The sequence below is a fragment of the Elephas maximus genome, chromosome 22, assembly GCF_024166365.1.
Source record: "Elephas maximus indicus isolate mEleMax1 chromosome 22, mEleMax1 primary haplotype, whole genome shotgun sequence".
Lineage (NCBI taxonomy): Eukaryota > Metazoa > Chordata > Mammalia > Proboscidea > Elephantidae > Elephas > Elephas maximus.
In genome coordinates this window covers 12,540,765-12,560,053 of record NC_064840.1, presented here as the reverse complement: position 1 = coordinate 12,560,053, position 19,289 = coordinate 12,540,765, and the positions used below count along the sequence as shown (strand labels likewise).

General features: G+C 51.4%; 1 protein-coding gene and 1 long non-coding RNA gene across 4 annotated transcripts in view; one reads left to right on the top strand and one right to left on the bottom strand.

Annotated features, from left to right (window-relative positions):
• The window catches only part of LOC126065307 (uncharacterized), a 386,754-nt gene extending 378,655 nt beyond the window's left edge, over window positions 1-8,099 (bottom strand). For both annotated transcript variants that reach the window (XR_007514823.1, XR_007514822.1), the window contains exon 1: window positions 7,970-8,099. This is a non-coding gene — a long non-coding RNA (uncharacterized LOC126065307). The remainder of the gene's footprint in view (window positions 1-7,969) is intronic.
• Window positions 6,209-18,620, top strand: TBX3 (T-box transcription factor 3). Of its 2 annotated transcripts, XM_049865090.1 has the most exons (8): window positions 6,209-7,793; window positions 9,423-9,690; window positions 10,629-10,688; window positions 10,958-11,104; window positions 13,020-13,096; window positions 14,187-14,344; window positions 15,731-16,407; window positions 18,074-18,620. In XM_049865090.1, the coding sequence occupies exons 1-8, from the start codon at window positions 7,405-7,407 to the stop codon at window positions 18,533-18,535; spliced, it is 2,238 nt and encodes a 745-aa protein (XP_049721047.1). In that variant the 5' UTR covers window positions 6,209-7,404; the 3' UTR covers window positions 18,536-18,620. The 2 variants fall into 2 exon arrangements, with proteins under 2 accessions (XP_049721047.1, XP_049721048.1); XM_049865091.1 differs by lacking the exon at window positions 10,629-10,688 and having other exon boundaries at window positions 6,424-7,793.
• Window positions 18,621-19,289: the final 669 nt, after the last annotated feature.

The following is a 19,289-nucleotide window of genomic DNA, read 5'->3' as shown; positions in this document are numbered from 1 at the left end:
AAGGGTGTTATCTCCTTCCCTCTCTTCTCTAACTTTGGGGGCACAGGTGAGCTCGCTGGCTGACCAGCAGCAAAGGTACAAGAAGGAAATGGGAAGAAGGCAGAGGAAAAAGAAGCACCCAACCTTTGGGCTGATAGCTGTATCACATTTTTCTCCTGCTTTCCCTCTCTGCTCTCACCCTTTTTAATGGAAACCCAGTACGGGAAATAGTAATGGATATTCTGCTCAAATTGAGAAAACGTGTCCCTGGCAACGAAGGGACAGTTAGTTCAGGAGATTGGGAAGAGCCGATCTTTCTTTGGCCTGTCAACCTTCCTGACAGTAGCGACCATTTAATTTGCCATGCCCTCTCACTTACAGGTCTCTCTGTCCCCCCTGCCCTGTATCCTCCCCCGAGGCCAGATCTCACTGGCCCCATGCTCCCAGCATCTAACAACCACACCAATAATCATGAAAGGCTCAAACAGCAGCAAACCACAAAAGCAAAGTCTCTGGTCCAAATGTCCCCTCAATCTACAGATAGGCATTGGAGAGGGTATAGTTATATTTTTTTCCTCTTCCCTTTCAAAATATTCTGACCCCCACCCCCACCCCAAAGCCAAATTCCGGGCACAAATCTTAGGAACCCTTACCTGTCTGGGATTGCAAATCTGGAAAGAGGATGTTGAAGGAAGAAAGGTGTTGGGTGGTCAGAAGTGCCTGGGGCAAAAGTCAGCTCTGGCCTGCATCTCGCTGATTCTGGGTTAGATAAGATGAGAGGGGAAATTCTTGGCCCCTTCCTTGTGAACTCATTTCTGCCGGACTAAGGAACGTCCATTGCGTTATCTTTTTTTTTTTTTTAAGTAATTGGGTAAAACACACACACAAAGAGAGCATTGAAGATGTAGATTGGCTTGAAATTAGGAAACCACAATTAGTTCCTTTTCCTGAGAGAGAGGAAGAAAACCTTTGCAGATGTATAAAGGGCACCCTCCCCAGACATACTCGCTTTCTTCATTCTGCCCTCCCTCCCGTTTCCCTTCCAACAGATCTCAATCACTAGCTGTGTACAAATTTGCCATTTGCAGGACGATCAGCCTTGATGAAAGCGAGGTGCTAATAAGAATAATATGGAGGGTGAAATCTTTTCAATTCGCTTCTGCCAAAAACATATTTACATGAAAAGGAGGTATGATAAGCAAGGATTACGTGTATAAGGAGTGATGACCCACGAAAAGCCTAAACCACCTGGCCCCAAGGTGTGCTTCTAGACTAAAGACACTGCTCCCCCAAGACAGACAATTTTTATAATCTGCTGTCTCTCTCACAGGGACACACACACACACACACACACACACACACGCTTCAGACTTGCACTGAATTGCCCTGATCAATAATTTAGAGGGCTGTCAGAGGACAGAGAAACGTGTGTTACAGGAAAGCCCAGTGCTGCTGGGGCAAGACAGAAACCAGAAGCGGGGGCTTAGGGGCCTGGACATGTAGTCCCTCACCTTGAGCTCTTACCCTGGAGGGTGACAGAGATCTGACCATTGGGAGCAGGGATGGGGGCCAAGTCTGGGGAAAGGGTGACTGTGGATGCCAAGAGAAGGTGAAACTTCAAACCTAGACAAGTGAGCCCAACTCTTTCTCTCAGAACATTTTCTCTTCCTGGCCGAGGAATTGAGGTGAAGGTGTTTGCTTGAGCCCCAGGGAAAAGGTTCTCCAGGCTGCCAGGGTTCTGGAACAGATGAGGGAGAGAAAGAAGGGTAAATCCAGGGGGACCGAGTCAGACAGGAGAGAATTCACAGGGAATCAAGAAAGACAGTGAAAGTAGAGAGGGAGGAGAGGGAAGAAGAATTGAGAAACGACTAAATCAAAACTAAAAAGAACAGCAAAACAAGCCAGAGGCTGGGGGCTAGACACAGAGACAGCTGAGAAGGGCAAATAAAAACCAAGAACCAGAAAGATGCAAGGGAGAGAAGAGAAATTTGAAGAAGACAGAGGAAGAAAGACCCTAGACCTATATTCGCAGACTCCCCAGTTGAATAGAAGGAGAGAGAGGGAAACAGAAAAGAGAAAGGGGAAAGGAAACCGATTGTGGGTGCCATGCCTTGTCCAACCAAGAGCCTGTGCCTGCCCCTGGCCTGAGCAAGTGTGGGGAAGCCCACCTTCTCTGAAGCACAGACTGACCAGCAAGTAGCCTTCTGACCTGGGAAGAACTAAGCTCTTAAAGCAAGACTGGAGGGGCAGGGGATGGGAGTGCTGGGCTCCAAGAGGAAAAACAAGTCTCCCAGGTCTACAAAGGGGTCCTCCATTGAGTTTAGAACTGCCTGGAGGAGAGTTAGAGTTTGGGGTAGCACAGGAGTGATGGGGGGGAGCAGCTGGTGTGCTATTGGCATTTTGCCGGAGGAATCCAGAAAAGAAGTAAACCAGGCACCCTGAGGGAGCTGTTCCCCTTGTCTCAGCAATTAAAAAAAAAAAAAAATCAAGTCCTCAGTTGGAGAAATTGAGCACGGAAGAGAAGACACTGAACGCCGGCACCTAGAAAGTTTCAAAGCTGGGATCAGAACGGGGCGGGGGGGAAGCCATTGCTAAACTGCCAGAAGGCCAGAAAGCCACCCGCCCCAAAAGTTTATACACTGACTGACCCGCGTAAGAAACTTCTTAATCAGGCCCCAGACCCCGGGAGAAATATGGATGCCCTTGTGTCAACAGAGTCCCCAATGTAGCGACACCTTGGATCGCAAAAGGCTCAGCAGCAAACGGGGTGAAAGTTGAAGAGAGAATAAGCGTGTAACAGTCTCCCATCAGACCTCACACACGCTGAAGAGAGTATTTACAGCAAATTCTCCAAAGTAAACGACCCCGCCCCCCCCACCATCCTCTCCCCTTCCTCCCCTCTTTTTTGTTAACTTCAGATAAACAACATTCGGTCACCAAAGGGTCGTTTTGTCCCCCTTATGGTTGGATGCTGGCCTTGCTGTAGGGAAAAATGTCACTCTCCTAGAGACTTTGCCAGCGTTCTTGGGAAAGGCCAGCTTCTTCACTGGCTGTGGCCTTGGCTAGAGTTAGCTGGTGTGTTTCCTTGTTGTTGTGTTCACATATAAACTTTATTCTGAGACCCTGCTGTCCCCTCCCCATCCTTAACACACACCTCTATACACACAACACCCTACCATAAAAGTCACAGCCACTGCTGATCTACAGATTTTTTTTTTAATTAAACAAACAAACAAACAAAAAAAAAAAACCTGGGCCTACCATTAAGGGAAAAGTTTTTTTTTTGCAAAAGCTGGGGGAATATTTGGGAGACACCAGGAGGCCTGAGCATCCTGCCTGACCCATAATTTGGTCCCCTTCTTCCACCCTAAGGCTCCTCAGACCCTGAGGGCAGGCGCAGTCGAGGTTTCCTCCACGGCTTTTGTTGAGCATAAGGCGGAGGGAACGGAAATCCAAGAGGTCTGCAAAGAGACCACCACGCACAGACCCCTGCTAGAGCCGAAAGCCCAGACAGGGGCGCACTAGCTCTGTGGGTTCTCTCGAGGCCAGGCCTGGCCCAAGTCCTCGGACCATGCTGGCCAATGTTTAACCTGAAAGCGGTGGCCACCAGGCCCCTTTTGTTTGTTCGCAAATTAATCACCCAGCGCACGGTCGGCGCCAGAGTGGGTTTATCACCCACCGGGAGGGGGGCGCGGCGGCCACGCAGAGACAAAGAGGAGTTCGCACCTTCCTGCTTTTGATCCCAGATTACAGCGGCCTCCCTGCATAATATGAGCCTCCTGGGGCCGCGTCTGGGAGGTCAGTCATAATTGGCGGAAGTTTGCAGACCATTAGCAAGATGTCGACATTTTCGAGGTAGAACCCCGCAAACTTTCCTCTTCCCCAGTCCGATGCTCGCTAGAGTGCGGGTAGGAGTCTGGGGGGCGAAGTGGGATGACCCCAGGGTTAGGTTAGAGCTACAGGCAAAAACAGCCAATTGACGGAGGGGGCATGTGAAGGGCAAACGCCACGCTCCATCCTCCGCAGAGCCAAAGGCGAGTGGAGATATTTACAAGTGAAATCAGCAAACTCCCCTTTTATTTCCAAAGCCCAACAGAGGCGGGAGAGTGGACAGACGGGTGGCAATGTCCCGCTCTCCCAAGCACCTGGACGCTTGGGGCACCGAGTGGGTGCAGAGAATTATTTTTCTTACACACGAAGAGGTCAGGCCCACATTGGCCCGCCAGTGCACGCAGAGCCATATCGCAAGGAGTCTGGGCCGCTCCACAAAGCAACGAAGTGGCCCCAGGCCCAGAGAAATGTGGGGAGGGGGTGCTTTTTGCCACCAGAGACTCGGGAAACCCAGCAGTGAACTCCGTGGCTTCTCGCACCCTTCAGGATCCAGTGCACGGGGACGCGGGAGGGAACCTTGTGAGTTGCTTTCAACCAAGCCACCACTCTGGGCCCCCACCGCCCCTTTCTTCTCTCTCTCTCAACCACCGGCAGGGAGAAAGAGAGGGCAGACCAGAGACAGAGAGACCGAAAGGGAAAGAAAGGGGAGAGGGATGGCGAGCCAGACAGAGTTCGCAGAACCACTTTATTCTCTCTGGTGACTTCAGGGAATTCTCCGCGCTGGCGCCAAGCGCTCTTAAGCATGTGCGTCAAAAATGCGAAGCTGGAAAAGCTAGTCGCCTCACCAGTTCCGCCCCTATCTCGGCGCGGTTAGCCCACAATGGAATTATATTCACCCTCCACTTGCCCCCACTTCGGAGTCCGGGGTCCGGGGACTCAGGGGATAAAAAAATACACACTGCAAAATGTACCAAACTGCTTTGTTTCTTGCATTTCACAGACAGACACACACACATCGAAAGCATTGGGGCTCTTAACGCCCCCCCATCAACCCTTTCTCCTTCCCTTTTCAACCGAGGGCATTCTCAACTCAAGGTAAAAGACGATCCTACACAGATTTCCCTCGGTCTAAGCTACGACGGCCCAACCCACTGCCCCGCAACGGCGAGACCTATGGGTTTAGGGGCTCCCCTGACCTGAGCAAGGAGCTGCGGTAACAGAGGGACCAAATCCGCGACAGGTCTGATCAGTATGATCGGTTCCCGTCTTCCCCTCCGCCCTCGCTGCGGCCCCCACCCTACCTGAACTGGAACCAGTCACCTCGACTCTGGGTTGGGGGCGTTTCACGGTTTGTTTTACAAATGCGCCCCCGACTTCTGCCGAGATAAGTCCTCGGGTGAAGAAACAACTGAGGCACCGGGAGATAAGTGCGATGCCTGGAGAAGAGACAAGGCTGCCGGCGCACCTCCCCCTCCCAGCTCGCCCACCTCCTAGGACGAGCAGCCTCGCACAGAGTGGGCCGCGGAGGTGAGGGCAGAGGCTAGGCGGGGACAGGCCTCGAACTCAGTCCTTCGCTTTTTACTTTGTCCAGATCCTCAATCATCATCCCTCTACAACCCCCCTCAACACATCCAGGTGGAATACGGGGAGCCCGCGTCCAAGCCAGCTAAAAGGGCTGCTAAACGCATTTCACAAAACCCCGGAGGCTGCCTCCCGGAGTGCGCACACAGGGCCGGTGGAGCAGGCTGTGTAAGTGTTGGCGTGTACGTGTTTCTCGGCGTGTGGCTCGGTCCTAGTGTGCTGGAGCGTGATCGCGTACAGATGCGCCGGGGGCGTTGGGGTCTCCAGGCACCGCTGCGGGTGAGGCAGGGGAGAGAGGGAGCGCCCACACGCGTGTGCCCAGGTCCGGTCGCATTCGTGTGCTCGCGTGTCCGCGAGCGCAGATAGAGGGGAGGCCGACACCGAGGATCCCCAAAGCTCGGCAGCCCTTCAGCCGCCGCCTGGCGGAGCTTGGCTCCACGTGGAGCTGCAGAGCGGGCAAGCCCGGCGTCTCGGCGCTTGCCTCTCCGCCGCCGGCTTTTGTTGCGCCGAGCGGCCGAATGGCAGCTCGCAAGAGGCTCCGCCGCCCGCCCAGCTTGGCTGGGGCCGGGGGAAGAGAGAGAGCCGCCGAGAGAAGCGCAGAGGGGAGCCGAGCGCGCGGGAGGCGAGCGCCCCTGCCCGGCGCCGGGGCGCGCTCTCCGCCCTGCTCTCGCCGCCGGCTGGCTGGCTCGCTCCTCCCTAGCCCTGCCTCCCCCCTTGATTCCGGGCGGGACGACTGAGGCATTTCAGATGTGGGCCGACCGAGCAAGCTCAGGGGCTGCGGTGATCTCTCGATAAGCCACCTAGAGGCGACTCTGTGTGCTCGCGCGCTCCCCAGTGGCTCCCCGCCCTCCCTCTGATCATGTTGACATATTCACAGGACAGGCAGTAGTACCGATGCGGCGCAGCGACGTTACAGTTTCCGACACCTTCTTTTTATAACTCGGCTCTATCCCCCAGCACTCGACCTGTGAAAACCACGCCTATGCAGCCACACAATTGGTCCGAAAGCGTCAAAGAGCCAATCAAGAGGCCTCCGGCTCCCCGCAGCCCACAGCAGAGCCCGACCTTCTAGAGCCGCCGAGCAGACGCCCGGGGAATTGTAGAGGCGAGGAGGGTGGAGAGCAGCTCTCGCTCGCTCCCTTGCTTGCTCTCGCGCCCTCCCTCACGCCCTCCCTCTCCTCGCGCTCCCTCTTCCTCTCCTTCTCGCGCTCCCTCTTCTCCTTGCCATTTTGCCCCCCTGGATCCTCCCTGCCCTACGCGCCTGGACGCAGATTTAGGAAGTGAATTCGCTCACGTTTTAGGACAAGGAAGAGTGGCACGGGGAGCAGAGCACAGCAGGATTCGGATTGCAACCGAGACACTCTCCGGAGCTCCGGGCCGAGGAAGGAGGAGAAGAGCGAACCGAAGCCACAGTGCCGTTCAAGTTTCGATAGAGCTGGGAGAGGGCGTTTAAATCTGATTTTTCTTTCTTTGCGAAGGAAAGAGAGTTTTTTCCGCTCTCTTGCTTCGAGTTAAAGCCCTGGCTAGCGCAACGGCAGACGCCTCTAGCGAGAACCAGGGAAAAGAAAAGAGGTAGGGGGCGGGGGAAGAAGAAGAAGAAAAGGTAAAAAGTCTTCTAGGAGATTCGCTCGCATTTGCAACAAAGAACCTGGGCGCTGGGGAGAGATTCCGGGGACTAAGGGCTGGCGTGTCTATTTCGAGCTGAACTGCAGAGCTCGGGCGCGAGTCGAGTCCCTGCTAGGTCGACTTCCAGGAGCGGCTTTTTAAAAACGCAGGGTACAAGGACAGTCCCCCAAGCGACTATGTCTCCTGATTTCTCGCCTTGCAATCTTTAAAAGGGGCAGTCCTCTCTCCCCCCAAAAGACACTCTCCCCCCTCCCTTTGAGGTGCTTTAGTTGTTATTTCCTCCATTTTTTTTTTTAAGTATGTGCTGCTGTTAAGGGAGAAAAAAAAAAAAAAAGCAGCAGCTGCGGACTTGTCCCCGGCTGGAGCCCAGCGCCCCGCCTGGAGTGGATGAGCCTCTCCATGAGAGATCCGGTCATTCCTGGGACAAGCATGGCTTACCATCCGTTCCTACCTCACCGGGCGCCGGACTTCGCCATGAGCGCCGTACTGGGTCACCAGCCGCCCTTCTTCCCCGCGCTGACTCTGCCTCCCAACGGTGCCGCCGCGCTTTCGCTCCCGGGCGCCCTGGCCAAGCCGATCATGGATCAATTGGTGGGGGCAGCCGAGACCGGCATCCCTTTCTCATCCCTGGGGCCACAGGCGCATCTGAGGCCTCTGAAGACCATGGAGCCCGAAGAGGAGGTGGAGGACGACCCCAAGGTGCACCTGGAGGCTAAAGAACTTTGGGATCAATTCCACAAGCGGGGCACCGAGATGGTGATTACCAAGTCGGGAAGGTAAGCAAGCCACCGGGGCCCCTCTCCAAAGCTGTTGGCGGTTTTTCCTCCCTTTATTTTTCTCCTCCCAGAATAGTGGGTTTGCCAGTTACTAGGGCTTGGATGAAAACTTAGTTTCCCTAGAACTGGGTACAGAGACTCAGGCCCTGCCCCAGCCGCAGGAGATTTCAGCTTACCTGGGCATCTGCAGCTGGCGGTTTGTGCTGCATAGGTTTTGGTCCTGGGTTCCCTGCAGAACAGGATTTTTTTTTTAGAGGAGCAGAGACATTTTTTGCAGGAAGCAAGAAAACCACCCCACTGCAGGAAGTTCACTCTTCAACCTTTTTGGAACAGCCTTCTTTCTTTGTTGGGGGTGGGGTTTTGTGTGTTTCATTTTTATCTTGCAAAGAAGAAGAAGAAGAAGAAAAAAACCTGAAAGGCCTTTTCTTTTGTGTGGTAGTGGGAGGCCTGGCACTTGTCCCCCGCCCTTTCTGCCCTTCAGCCTGGTTTCTGGGTCTGGAGGGGCCCTGAGGACGGGGCAGAGGAGAAACCTTAAGGGTGTCTGAGTCTGTTTGCTCACACCACTTCAGGTGTCCACAAGCCGAGGGAGAGTTCAGCAGGCAATTTTGGATAATTAACGTTATGTTTGCAGACCTAAGGAGCCGGTGGAGAGATACACACTGCTCTTTTTGTGTAGGGATATTATAAGCCGGGTTTTATATAATGTTTATATGTCCCTGCCTGTCTGAGACTTTCCTGGAATAAAAGAGCCTACGACAGTCATTCAAAATCGCTGATTTTTCTTTTTATGGCATTGGAATCTAGAAAGGCATACAGTTGAAAGAACAAAAATAAAATCCCCCTCTTGACGTCTTCAGGTCTGTCTCCTTTCATGCTAAATGAGGACAAATTTGGCAGAAAATCCTCCTCAAATCCAGAAGCTATTTTGTCAATTTCCCCACAAAGGGTTTCCTTTTAAGTCAAGAGTACAGAATACCAGCACTCGGATGAAGTAAATGGCGATTTGGTGGCACAATCTTGCAGTGTGGGGCAGGCCTGGGGAGTCCGGGAATGTGGTTAGCAGCGTGCCGGGCAGATGGGTTATCAGGCCCCGGAGTAAGCCCCAGTCTACAAAATTTGTGTTGAGAACTCACTGAAAGGCAGTTAGTTTCATTTCGCTAGCAGCGGGACTGCTGTTCCCCAGCAGGGAGGCGTGGAGCTTGACGTTTTCTCCCCTTGCTAAGTTGAACATTTTCTCATCAATGGTTGGCAGAAAATTCTAGCCACTGTGCTAAATCCTACTCTAGGCTGTGTAGAACTAGACACCTACAGAAAAAGAGGTGGGCAAGAATGTCCATGCAAAGAAGGACAATCTATAAAATCATCCAGAGAAAAAGTTTTTGAAAAACCTTATTAGAAGAGGCAGAAAAATGCAGTGCCCTAATTTACTTGCTTTGAATCTCAGGCCTTTAAAAGGAGTGTAGAAGGGAACAATGTTGCAACCCAGTTGTCCTATACTTAAAAAATACAAGCTCAACTCCTTCCTCACCAAAGAAAGTTTTCCACTTGGTTTAAATATTTTAGGATACAAATCTGGGGTTTGAAGTGATTTTTTTTTTTTTACTCTTTTTTTCTTTTCTCCAACTGTAGGCGAATGTTTCCTCCGTTTAAAGTGAGATGTTCTGGGCTGGATAAAAAAGCCAAATATATTTTATTGATGGACATTATAGCTGCTGATGACTGTCGATATAAATTTCACAATTCTCGGTGGATGGTGGCAGGCAAGGCTGACCCTGAAATGCCAAAGAGAATGTACATTCACCCGGACAGCCCCGCCACCGGGGAACAGTGGATGTCCAAAGTCGTCACTTTCCACAAACTGAAACTCACCAACAACATTTCGGACAAACATGGATTTGTAAGTTTCATTGTTCCCTGCAGTAAAATTTCCTGTTTCTGCCCTCCAGCCACGGTAGTGCGCCCCAATTCCCTCTAAAATCACGGAGTTTCTGCTCCCTTGCTTTCTATTCCTAAGTGTAGCAAAGTCGCTTGCTTTGCAATAGAGCGAGAGAAGCAATTGCGGGGTGTTTCTCTTTGGATAATGGAAGGCCTGGCGCTCCAAAAGCGAGGGGGGCAAGAAAACTTACCGGCCCCCATTCTACAGTCATTGCAGGTCCTTGGCAAATTCCTGACCTGCTAGTGAATTTAAAAACAAATCGTTCAACTTTCAAATCAGTTTCATAATGGATTTCCTAATGGATTTGTTTTAAAATATTATGCTGCGATTTCGAAACCAGCCATATTATTTCTTGGGAGAGTTTTCAGCTTCCGAACCTTGACTACCTTGGTTAAAGGGTGTGAATGAGTTTTTAGAAGTTTGGTTTTCTGGTATTAAAAACAACAATGACAAAAGAATTGGACTTAGGTTTAAGTCAGGTTGACTAGAATTGAGAGACTCGGATCGTGGGTATAAGAATTATGCGTGTGCTCTTGTGTGTGTTAGGTTCAGTGGTAGAGTCCTTAGAAGTGTCTGGCAAACTTGGTTTGCTTGGAACAGTAAGGCAAGGGACCTTTTGCCCTTTCCCTTACCCCTCCCCAACATTTCAATAAAACAAACAAAGTGATAAGTGGGGAATAAGCAGAAAGATTAGACCCAGGAAGACATGAATGGAGCGGAAATATCTTCAGCGGGCAGGAATTGCATTTGCAGCCTTGATTTGATTAAGGCATAAATATTCCTCTCTAGAGTTCAGCCTTTCAGGGGCCTTTAAGTGGATTGGGCTCGTCAATTAGTGGGCGCTTAAAGTACTGAATCATTTTGTAAATTAAAATGCATGTTTTTCTCTATCTTTTAAGACTTTGGCCTTCCCAAGTGATCACGCAACGTGGCAGGGGAATTATAGTTTTGGTACTCAGGTAGGCTAGGGTTCAAGGTATCAATGAACCTCAGATGGTGAGGGTGGTGGTGGGGGGACCCTTTGGAAATTGAGAAGCAATTTGAATTCTCCAGAAGATAACATCTGTGGAGCGAAATGTACCCAAGGAGGTACCCCAAGGAGGTGGGCTCGGTCCAACCTTGGTACCCTGCGGTGGGGAAGATGTCAGCTTGGCAGGGGTCCTAAGATCCCTTTTGTCCTGCTAAATCCTCTTTTTATGTGTTTTTCTGTCCTTCCCTGTCCCTGCAGACTATATTGAACTCCATGCACAAATACCAGCCCCGATTCCACATTGTAAGAGCCAATGACATCTTGAAGCTTCCTTATAGTACATTTCGGACATACTTGTTCCCAGAAACCGAATTCATTGCTGTGACTGCCTACCAGAATGATAAGGTAACCAAAGTGGCTTTTCTTTTTAATGTTGCTATTTCGCCTCTCCTTTCAGCTGCTTTGGGTAAGGATGAGGAAGTTATGAGACAGCTGGGATGGAAGTCTGGGTTTTCTTTTGCGATTTGACCCTTCGTAGGGCTTTTGGGGCAGGGGCTGCTGGCCCTTCTCAGGCAGGAAAAAAACTATTGACCAGCGAGGACTCCAATAATGGGTAAAAAAAAAAAAAAAAGCCAAACTAACCCTTATAACTGTTGTCACTTGTGCTGCGCCCCCCCGCCCCCCTCCTTTGTCCTGTTTGTTTTGAAGTTCATTTAATGTCCCTTTCAAGAAGAACTATCAAGAAGTCAAGTTCCAAATGAATGGGCTCAAGACTTCAAGCCCAAGCCATTTGGGAATTCTGGGAGGAGAATCCTAGTGGAGACCAGCTTTTCTCCCCTAGCCAGAAATCCTGAGTAGCTGGTCTGGTTTTTATTACCTTTTATGCTGCTGTGTTTTTTATGATTTGTGTGTGTGTGTTTGGGGGGGGGGGGTTGGAAAAACCTACCCTGATCACAGGGTCATGCTAATCCAGTTGTTGGAGGCTTTTGAGAGGAGGTAGCCAAAGGGACCACTTCATCTGAAGTTTTTTCTCCGTTGGGCCTGAGGCTAGGGATTAGGCCCATTCCCAAATGGGGCCGGCAGGCAGCCCCTGGGATCTAGGGTTATGGTGGCCTGAAGGTCATGGCCACGCAGTCCAGAGACATAGAGAAAATGACCCTTGCAGCTGATTCACCAGTCCCCAATGTGGCAGTTACGGGAGTGGGACGGGGGACTGAGGACCCCCAGCTCTTCAACTTCTGAAGGCTGGACCCCAGTGAGAGCCCAGCTCACCCCACAGCACTGCATTTTTGCTCACTCTCACCATTGGTGAGTCCTCTGTGGACGGCTAATGGGGGTGTCCCAACTATGTTTCTGTAGCCTAGGGACTAAGCCTGACCTCTTTGCCTGCCGAATGCAAATCTGAACGTTTGCACACAGCATTTCACTCCAAGAACAAGAACCCAATGGAGGGGCCCTTTTTCTACCTCAGGGGAACTCTGCGTACATAATTTTCCCCCCCAAAGGTAACAGATTGGAGAGATTACATACTACAGCGTTTTTTTTTTCCCTCAGTGTGCCAAGTGCATTCTCCCTCAGGACCCAGAATCCTGCAAAACTGAGTTGTTAATACAGTAATAAATGGAACTTTTTTGATCACAGGCAGAGGCCACTGGTCGACTCCACTTCATGGCGGTGGCAAGGACATATAAACGAAAACAAATGTGTCCTGTGGTCATTCTGTCCTTTTTTAATCTGTACTTGTCAATATTGTAATTCTTCAAACCCTCCCTCGCCCAAGCCAAAAAAAAAAAAAAAAGCAAGCGTAGTGAAACCCCATAAATTATTTTATTAGATTCAGGGAAAAGATCGGCGTGTGTGTGTGTATGCACGCGTGCGTGCATGTTTGAGGGCAGGGAGTACACCATAATGTAGGTTATGATTAATCGCACTGGATAAAAAATCAAAACGAAAGCATAATTTTCAGATCTACAGGTTGTCCTGTTCAACAACTTTTCCATGTCAAACTCAAGCTGTCGTCTGCCCAAAGAAAAAAAAAATGAGGCATTTCCAGGCTGGGTAATTTCTCCCTCAGATCTCTGGTTTGGCCTTCTCTGGGAGACACAAGCAGTTGTAGAATTTTCTTTGATTTTTCTCTCGGCCCCCTGCAAACTATATGTCCGTCACCTCTTCCTTTCTCTTTCAACCTGGGACTTGGTGGATGCGTGTGACTTTTGTTGCCAGTCAAATTTCTAGGAGACTGTTAGATTGGAGGAAACACCCCCAAAACATTGTGGAAAATAAGGCTAATGTCTGTTTTTCCCTGTGTCTCCTTTTCTAGATAACTCAGTTAAAAATAGACAACAACCCTTTTGCAAAAGGTTTCCGGGACACTGGAAATGGCAGGAGAGAAAAAAGGTGAGTTGAGACATTCATTTGCCAGATGGCTTAGAAAAAAATCCCTCTTTTGTCAGGCCCCAAGTTTAAAGTGCTAGAAGTGGGGTGAGGAAGGTGGGTAGATATAATTTATTTCTCTCCTGCCAACAGCTTACCGATTTCAATAATCGACTCAACGGCAATGGGTTTGGGCTTTGGGTGGTTTACGTGTTGTCCTTAAGGAAATTAACTAGCCCAGACCACAGCTGTTTCTGGAAGAAAATCTCAGGGATAACAGATTATATAAAGAGGTTTATTAATTCCTAATTAATTTCAATTCATCCTGGGCAGGTCCCAGAAAAAGGACCAGGCCATTCACAAAATGCCCTGGAATTTTTGCAATCTTGTCTTCCAAATGCCACCAGACAGAACTGAGGCCCCTTGAGAAATCTATGGCTTTCTCCTTGATGTGTCTACGGATCATTTTGCATTATGGAGACAGCTGAAGAGTATATGAAAGAAGTTCTCCCCCTCCTTATCCTTCCGAGAATTTCTAAAATCATCCAGATTTTTAACCTATCCCCTGCGGGGGAGGTGAGCATTACAGAGTTGCTTCTAAAATCTAACTAGATTTTTACTCTGATTAATGTGTTGGTGAAGCGATTACAGTCAAGTGCACCATGAAATAACCACTTCCTTGCAATCTTAGCAACCATTCAGGAGTTAGGTAGGCTGGGGACAGACGTTATTCTCAGAGTTGGGAACCCAGTTCCCCTCCCTCTGTAAGGCTGGCAGCTCAGCTGTCTCTTGCCAGCTCCAACCTCCTTTCTTGCTTTTAAAGATGATTTCACAGCTCAATTAAATGCCACCTCCTTAATGAAACCCTGATTTTGGATCAGTGCAACCAAAGCCGCGTTCTTTTCTCTGTCCTCCCATTGCACAGTCTTCTACCCTGTCCTGTGTGGATCAGGGACAATGGTTGGGTCAGTGTGGCTGGCCTGAGGCAAGCAATTCAGAGAAGTGGCGGTGTCAGTGGGTGGCAGGCAGGGTGACTTGTGTGTATGCCTCTTTGGGAAACCAGGGAGGAAAACCAAGAGGGGAAGCGTAACAATGGTGTGGGGTTTTGCCACAGAAAACAGCTGACTCTTCAGTCCATGAGGGTGTTTGATGAAAGGCACAAGAAGGAGAATGGGACCTCAGATGAGTCCTCCAGTGAGCAGGCTGCCTTCAACTGCTTCGCTCAGTCCTCGTCCCCTGCAGTCTCCACAGTGGGGACATCAAATCTCAAAGGTGAGCCTGGTCACCTGCAGGTCCTAATGGCCTGGGAGGAGTTGAAGGGGTGGTGGGTGACACCAGCTAGGGGACTTGGCCCTTCAAAAGCTAACTCTTGTAGCAGTTCCATAAACAGGAGCCAAATCAATGAGGGTGATAATGTGTGTTGCCCTCCCTAAGCTAGTACAAAGAGAACTCAGAACCACTTTCCCCGCCTTGATTTGGCTGGGTAAGGGGTGTGTCTGTATATTCTCTCTCTGGGAACAATTTTGAAATGTGCCTGGACTATCTCTCTCTCATCAACTAAGCAACTGACTTTTTGGCTATTTTTGAACTCAAGGTTAAAGTGTATTGGACTGAGGGAGACAGGGCGGTGAGGGGATTCTCTGCCACCTGGAACAGGTGGCCAAGAAAACATCTAGCTGGAGAGCCACAATTGACCTGTTTGGCGGGGTGAGGAAGGTAGATCTGAGTTGGGGGTGGGTGGGGAGGGGGTGAGATGGTTCAAATCCCCAGCTGGTTTCCTGTGTTTAAAGAGCGAGCACTCTCTATTTGGAAAGACACACACTATCTCTCAACAGAAGAAACTTGTTTTTAAGTGAAATAAAATGAAGAGTCCTTTATGTCTTCAATCCATTTAAGCTTTGAACATCAAAGAGCATCCCCTTTTCTCTTTTGGCTGATAGGACACCCACAGAGGGTGTGGTGAAGGCAAAAAAAAAAAAAGGTATCTGTGGTTGTCTCCTGGCAGTGAGCGATGGGCCCATCACCCATCTCTGTCTGCAGTGACGAGGCAACCACAGGGAAGGTTCCATTGAGTGTGTGCACTGGAGGGAGAGGTGCCCATTTCTGCAATTACGGATTTAGATGTCAGGGTTCTGGTCAAACAAATCCTTCAGAAATAATTCACAAATAGGTGGAAGGTGCAGAGCCGCATCACTCACTGAACAAAGACTTTCTAAGTACCTGGAGTGGGTTTCTGAAGTGGATTTAGAGTAAGCTAGTTTTTTGTTTAATTTTTTTTTAATGAATTTGCAGTGAAATGAGAAAATGCACCTATAGGCAGGGCCCACCACAGCAGGACCTCAATACAAGCTTGTTTAAAAAAAATCCATTGTAACAAAAAGACCTAGTGATTGAGGACTTGGGGGAGTGGGGGTCAGCTCTACCCAAATACTTTAAATGCATTATTAGCTTATTGAATCCTCCCAGCAAAGTTGGGAGATATCATCACTCCCATTTTGCAGATGAGAAAACTGAGGTGTAGCGAGAGGTTAAGGAGCTCCTTGGGAGTTACACAGCTAGTAAGTGGCCAGAGCTGGGATTCAAAGGGAACTGGAGTCCCACTGGCCCAGACTGAAGCTAAATGTCCTCCTGCCTCACTCTTTCCCCCTTCGATGGTAGATCTGTGTCCCAGCGAGGGCGAGAGCGACGCCGAGGCTGAAAGCAAAGAGGAGCACGGCCCGGAGGCCTGCGACGCAGCCAAGATTTCCACCACCACGTCGGAAGAGCCGTGCCGCGACAAGGGCAGTCCGGCAGCCAAGGCGCACCTCTTCGCTGCCGAGCCCGGCGGCCGGCCCCGGGACGGCGGGCGGCTGGACAAGGCGTCGCCCGATTCGCGCCACAGCCCGGCTACCATCTCGTCCAGCACCCGTGGCCTGGGCGCGGAGGAGCGCCGGAGCCCGGGGCGTGAGGGCGCGGTGACGGCAAAGGCCGAGGAGGCGCGCGCGGTGCCGGGCAAGGAGGCCTTCGCGCCACTCACCGTGCAGACCGACGCGGCCGCCGCGCACTTGGGCCAGGGCCCTCTGCCGGGGCTTGGCTTCGCCCCCAGCCTGGCGGGCCAGCAGTTCTTCAACGGGCACCCGCTCTTCCTGCACCCTGGCCAGTTCGCCATGGGGGGCGCCTTCTCCAGCATGGCTGCCGGCATGGGGCCCCTGCTGGCCACCGTGTCCGGGGCCTCCACCGGAGTCTCGGGCCTGGATTCCACAGCCATGGCCTCCGCTGCCGCAGCACAGGGACTGTCGGGAGCGTCCGCAGCCACCCTGCCCTTCCACCTCCAGCAACATGTCCTGGCTTCTCAGGTATTTGAACCGTCCTCCCCTCCTCCTCTTTCTCTACTGCTCCCCCGCCTCCACTGTACAGAGGCCCAGAGATGTTGGGTAACTTGCCCAAGGTCGTTCAGCTGGTGGGTGGTGGGGCTCAGACAACTCCAGGCATTCAGACACCAGGGCCCATTCCAAGGTTTGTTTGAACTTCTGAGCTGAAAGGTCTCCTAAGTGTCTCCTACCCAGCCCTCCCCCAGGAATCAGACAAGAAAAGGAGGCGGGGGGGGGGGGGGGGGGGGGGAGTGACTTCTTGGATGGGGTTGAGTCTTCCAACCTTTCCACCTAATTCATAGCTTTTTCCTCTCCCCTCCCCCAGTAGGCCAGTCTATTCTCCAAAGGGTTAAGGATTTGTGCACATGTGGGAAGTGTCAAAGGAGAGAAACAGGCAGGGCTGGGGCAGGCCTAGCTGCCTGTGTAGGGCTGACAGCTGTGTTGGGACACTGGGGACGAGGGTGGCTGGGATGAGTTGGAGGCCGCTGCGAACACTCTGAACCTGGTGAGGAGGCTCTGCGGGCTGCAGCAGGCTCTTGCCTCTTGCCTTTTGTTTTGTCTGAGCACATTCGTTTCCCTTTTCTGAGCCAAGAGGCAGGATCTTGCTTACCCCTGGAGGGACGGGGAGGCTGGGGGCGGGGGGGTGCCCTGAGGAAAGAGCTGGCTTCTGGCCTTTCTCAATTTCTTCAATCTCCTCTGCTGGCTTCCCTTGGAGACCCTGTTGTAGGTGGGTAGGTGATAGGTGGGCCAGGGGGTGTTCAGGCCAAGAAGCACTACCGGAGAGAGAACTAGCCCCGGCCATGATCCTTGAATTTGAAATACTGCTTCTGCCACTTAATTACCTGAGTGACTTCCTGCACCCCTGAGGCTTGCCTCAGTTTCTCCACATGTAACACAAGCATACCAGGCTAGGTGATTTCTTTGTTGTTCTTTGTAGCAAACACCCTTTTATTCCCCACCCCAGCCCGTTTGTCCTTTCCATAAGATCGCTCCTGGGTTTTTTTCGTTTGAGAAACTTCTAGAATTGAGGTGAGGGGAGAGCAAGAATGAAAAAATAATTTATGTCAAATAACTTAGGTCCTCTGGTTTCCCCTCAGCCACCCTTGTGGGGTAGACCAAATCTAAATCTGTAGCTCTGTTTAACAGGTACAGTAACTCACGCTTGTGTGAGAATTTTTAACAGGCCTGGGGCCAAGTATGGCATGAAGCCTATAAGTGCCTGGCTGCTAATTGAAAGATTGGCTAGTTCGAATCTACCTAGTGGCTCTGGCAGAAAGACCATATGGGGCAGTTCTGTTCTGTCACAGGGGGTTGCTATGAGTCAAAATTGCCTCAAGAGCATCTACCAACAGTGACAAAGCTCATTCAATATCCCAAGGCCTCAGTAAGTATATGAATTAATCCCCTGTGGGTTCCTCTCCCCCCACAGGAAAGCTGAAGCCCAGGGCAGGGAAAGTAGCTAGGCCTGGGATGACAGGGCTAACATTTGAACCTAGGGAAGTCTGAGGCCTCCCTGCCACCCCCTTCCCATTAAGGGAGAGGGATTAATGTTTGCTCAAGGGATGGGGGCGGCGGTGGGAGCAGTGGGCCCGTCCCCACCGGCTGCCCCTGCTCGGCTGACTCGCGGCCTGCGTTTCTCTTCCTTCCCCAGGGCCTAGCCATGTCGCCTTTCGGAAGCCTGTTCCCCTACCCCTACACTTACATGGCTGCAGCGGCTGCCGCCTCCTCCGCAGCGGCCTCCAGCTCCGTGCACCGCCACCCCTTCCTCAACCTGAACACCATGCGCCCGCGGCTGCGCTACAGCCCCTACTCCATCCCCGTGCCGGTGCCGGACAGCAGCAGCCTGCTCACCACTGCCCTGCCGTCCATGGCAGCGGCCGCAGGGCCCCTGGACGGCAAAGCCGCCACCCTGGCTGCCAGCCCGGCCTCGGTGGCCGTGGACTCGGGCTCGGAACTCAACAGCCGCTCCTCCACGCTGTCCTCCAGTTCCGTGTCCTTGTCGCCCAAACTCTGCGGGGAGAAGGAGGCGGCCACCAGCGAGCTCCAGAGTATCCAGCGATTGGTCAGCGGCTTGGAAGCCAAGCCGGACAGGTCCCGCAGCGAGTCCCCGTAAGCCCCTCCCCAGAAAAGTCTCTTCATTCCAGTCCAGTCAAGTTCGCAGTGCACTTTGTTGGATGTAAAATAAACCACGGGGGTGCCATGAGCTTAGCCCTTCCTCTTGGCAGGCCTGTCTAAGAAGGGGTGTTGGACTCCCTTGAGAGAATGTGGGAGAGAGAGAAACCCAGTCCTCTTGGCGTCGTCTATGCCCCGGGTGTACATCCTGGATCTGGCCCACATTTGGGGGGCCCAGAAGCATCTGTTTCGTTGAGCTATTGGGGGTGGGAGTGAAAGCATTTCTGTCCAGATCAGCAACCAGGGAGGCAGGCTGGGAGCTGTGGCCAGGGAGAAAAAGGTAGCCAAGCCCACCAGGGAAGGAGGGGAAGATGTGGGAAAGCATCTCCTCCAGGGTGGATTTCTGTTTTTGCTCCGCTGTGTCAAGTGAAAAACAAAAACACACAAATTTTTTTAAAAAGGGGGGGAGGGGACAAATGAGTACATAAACATGATTCTGTTTGTGGCGATTAAAAAGTTTATTGTGACTTGCCTATCAGTTCTAAATCAATTACTGAACAGCATTGCTTGGGGAGGGGGGGAGGTCCCCTGCCCTCCTTTTTTAGTCAATATTAAGGAAATCTGTGTCTTTTTCTTATTCTTGTGATGTTATAAGAGCCGCTATAGGCCTCTATTTGCATGTTCCCACGGTAATGTAGTTTGTGGTTTTTATTTTGAATGCTTGCTTTTAGAGAGAAAAACACCATGACCCTAAC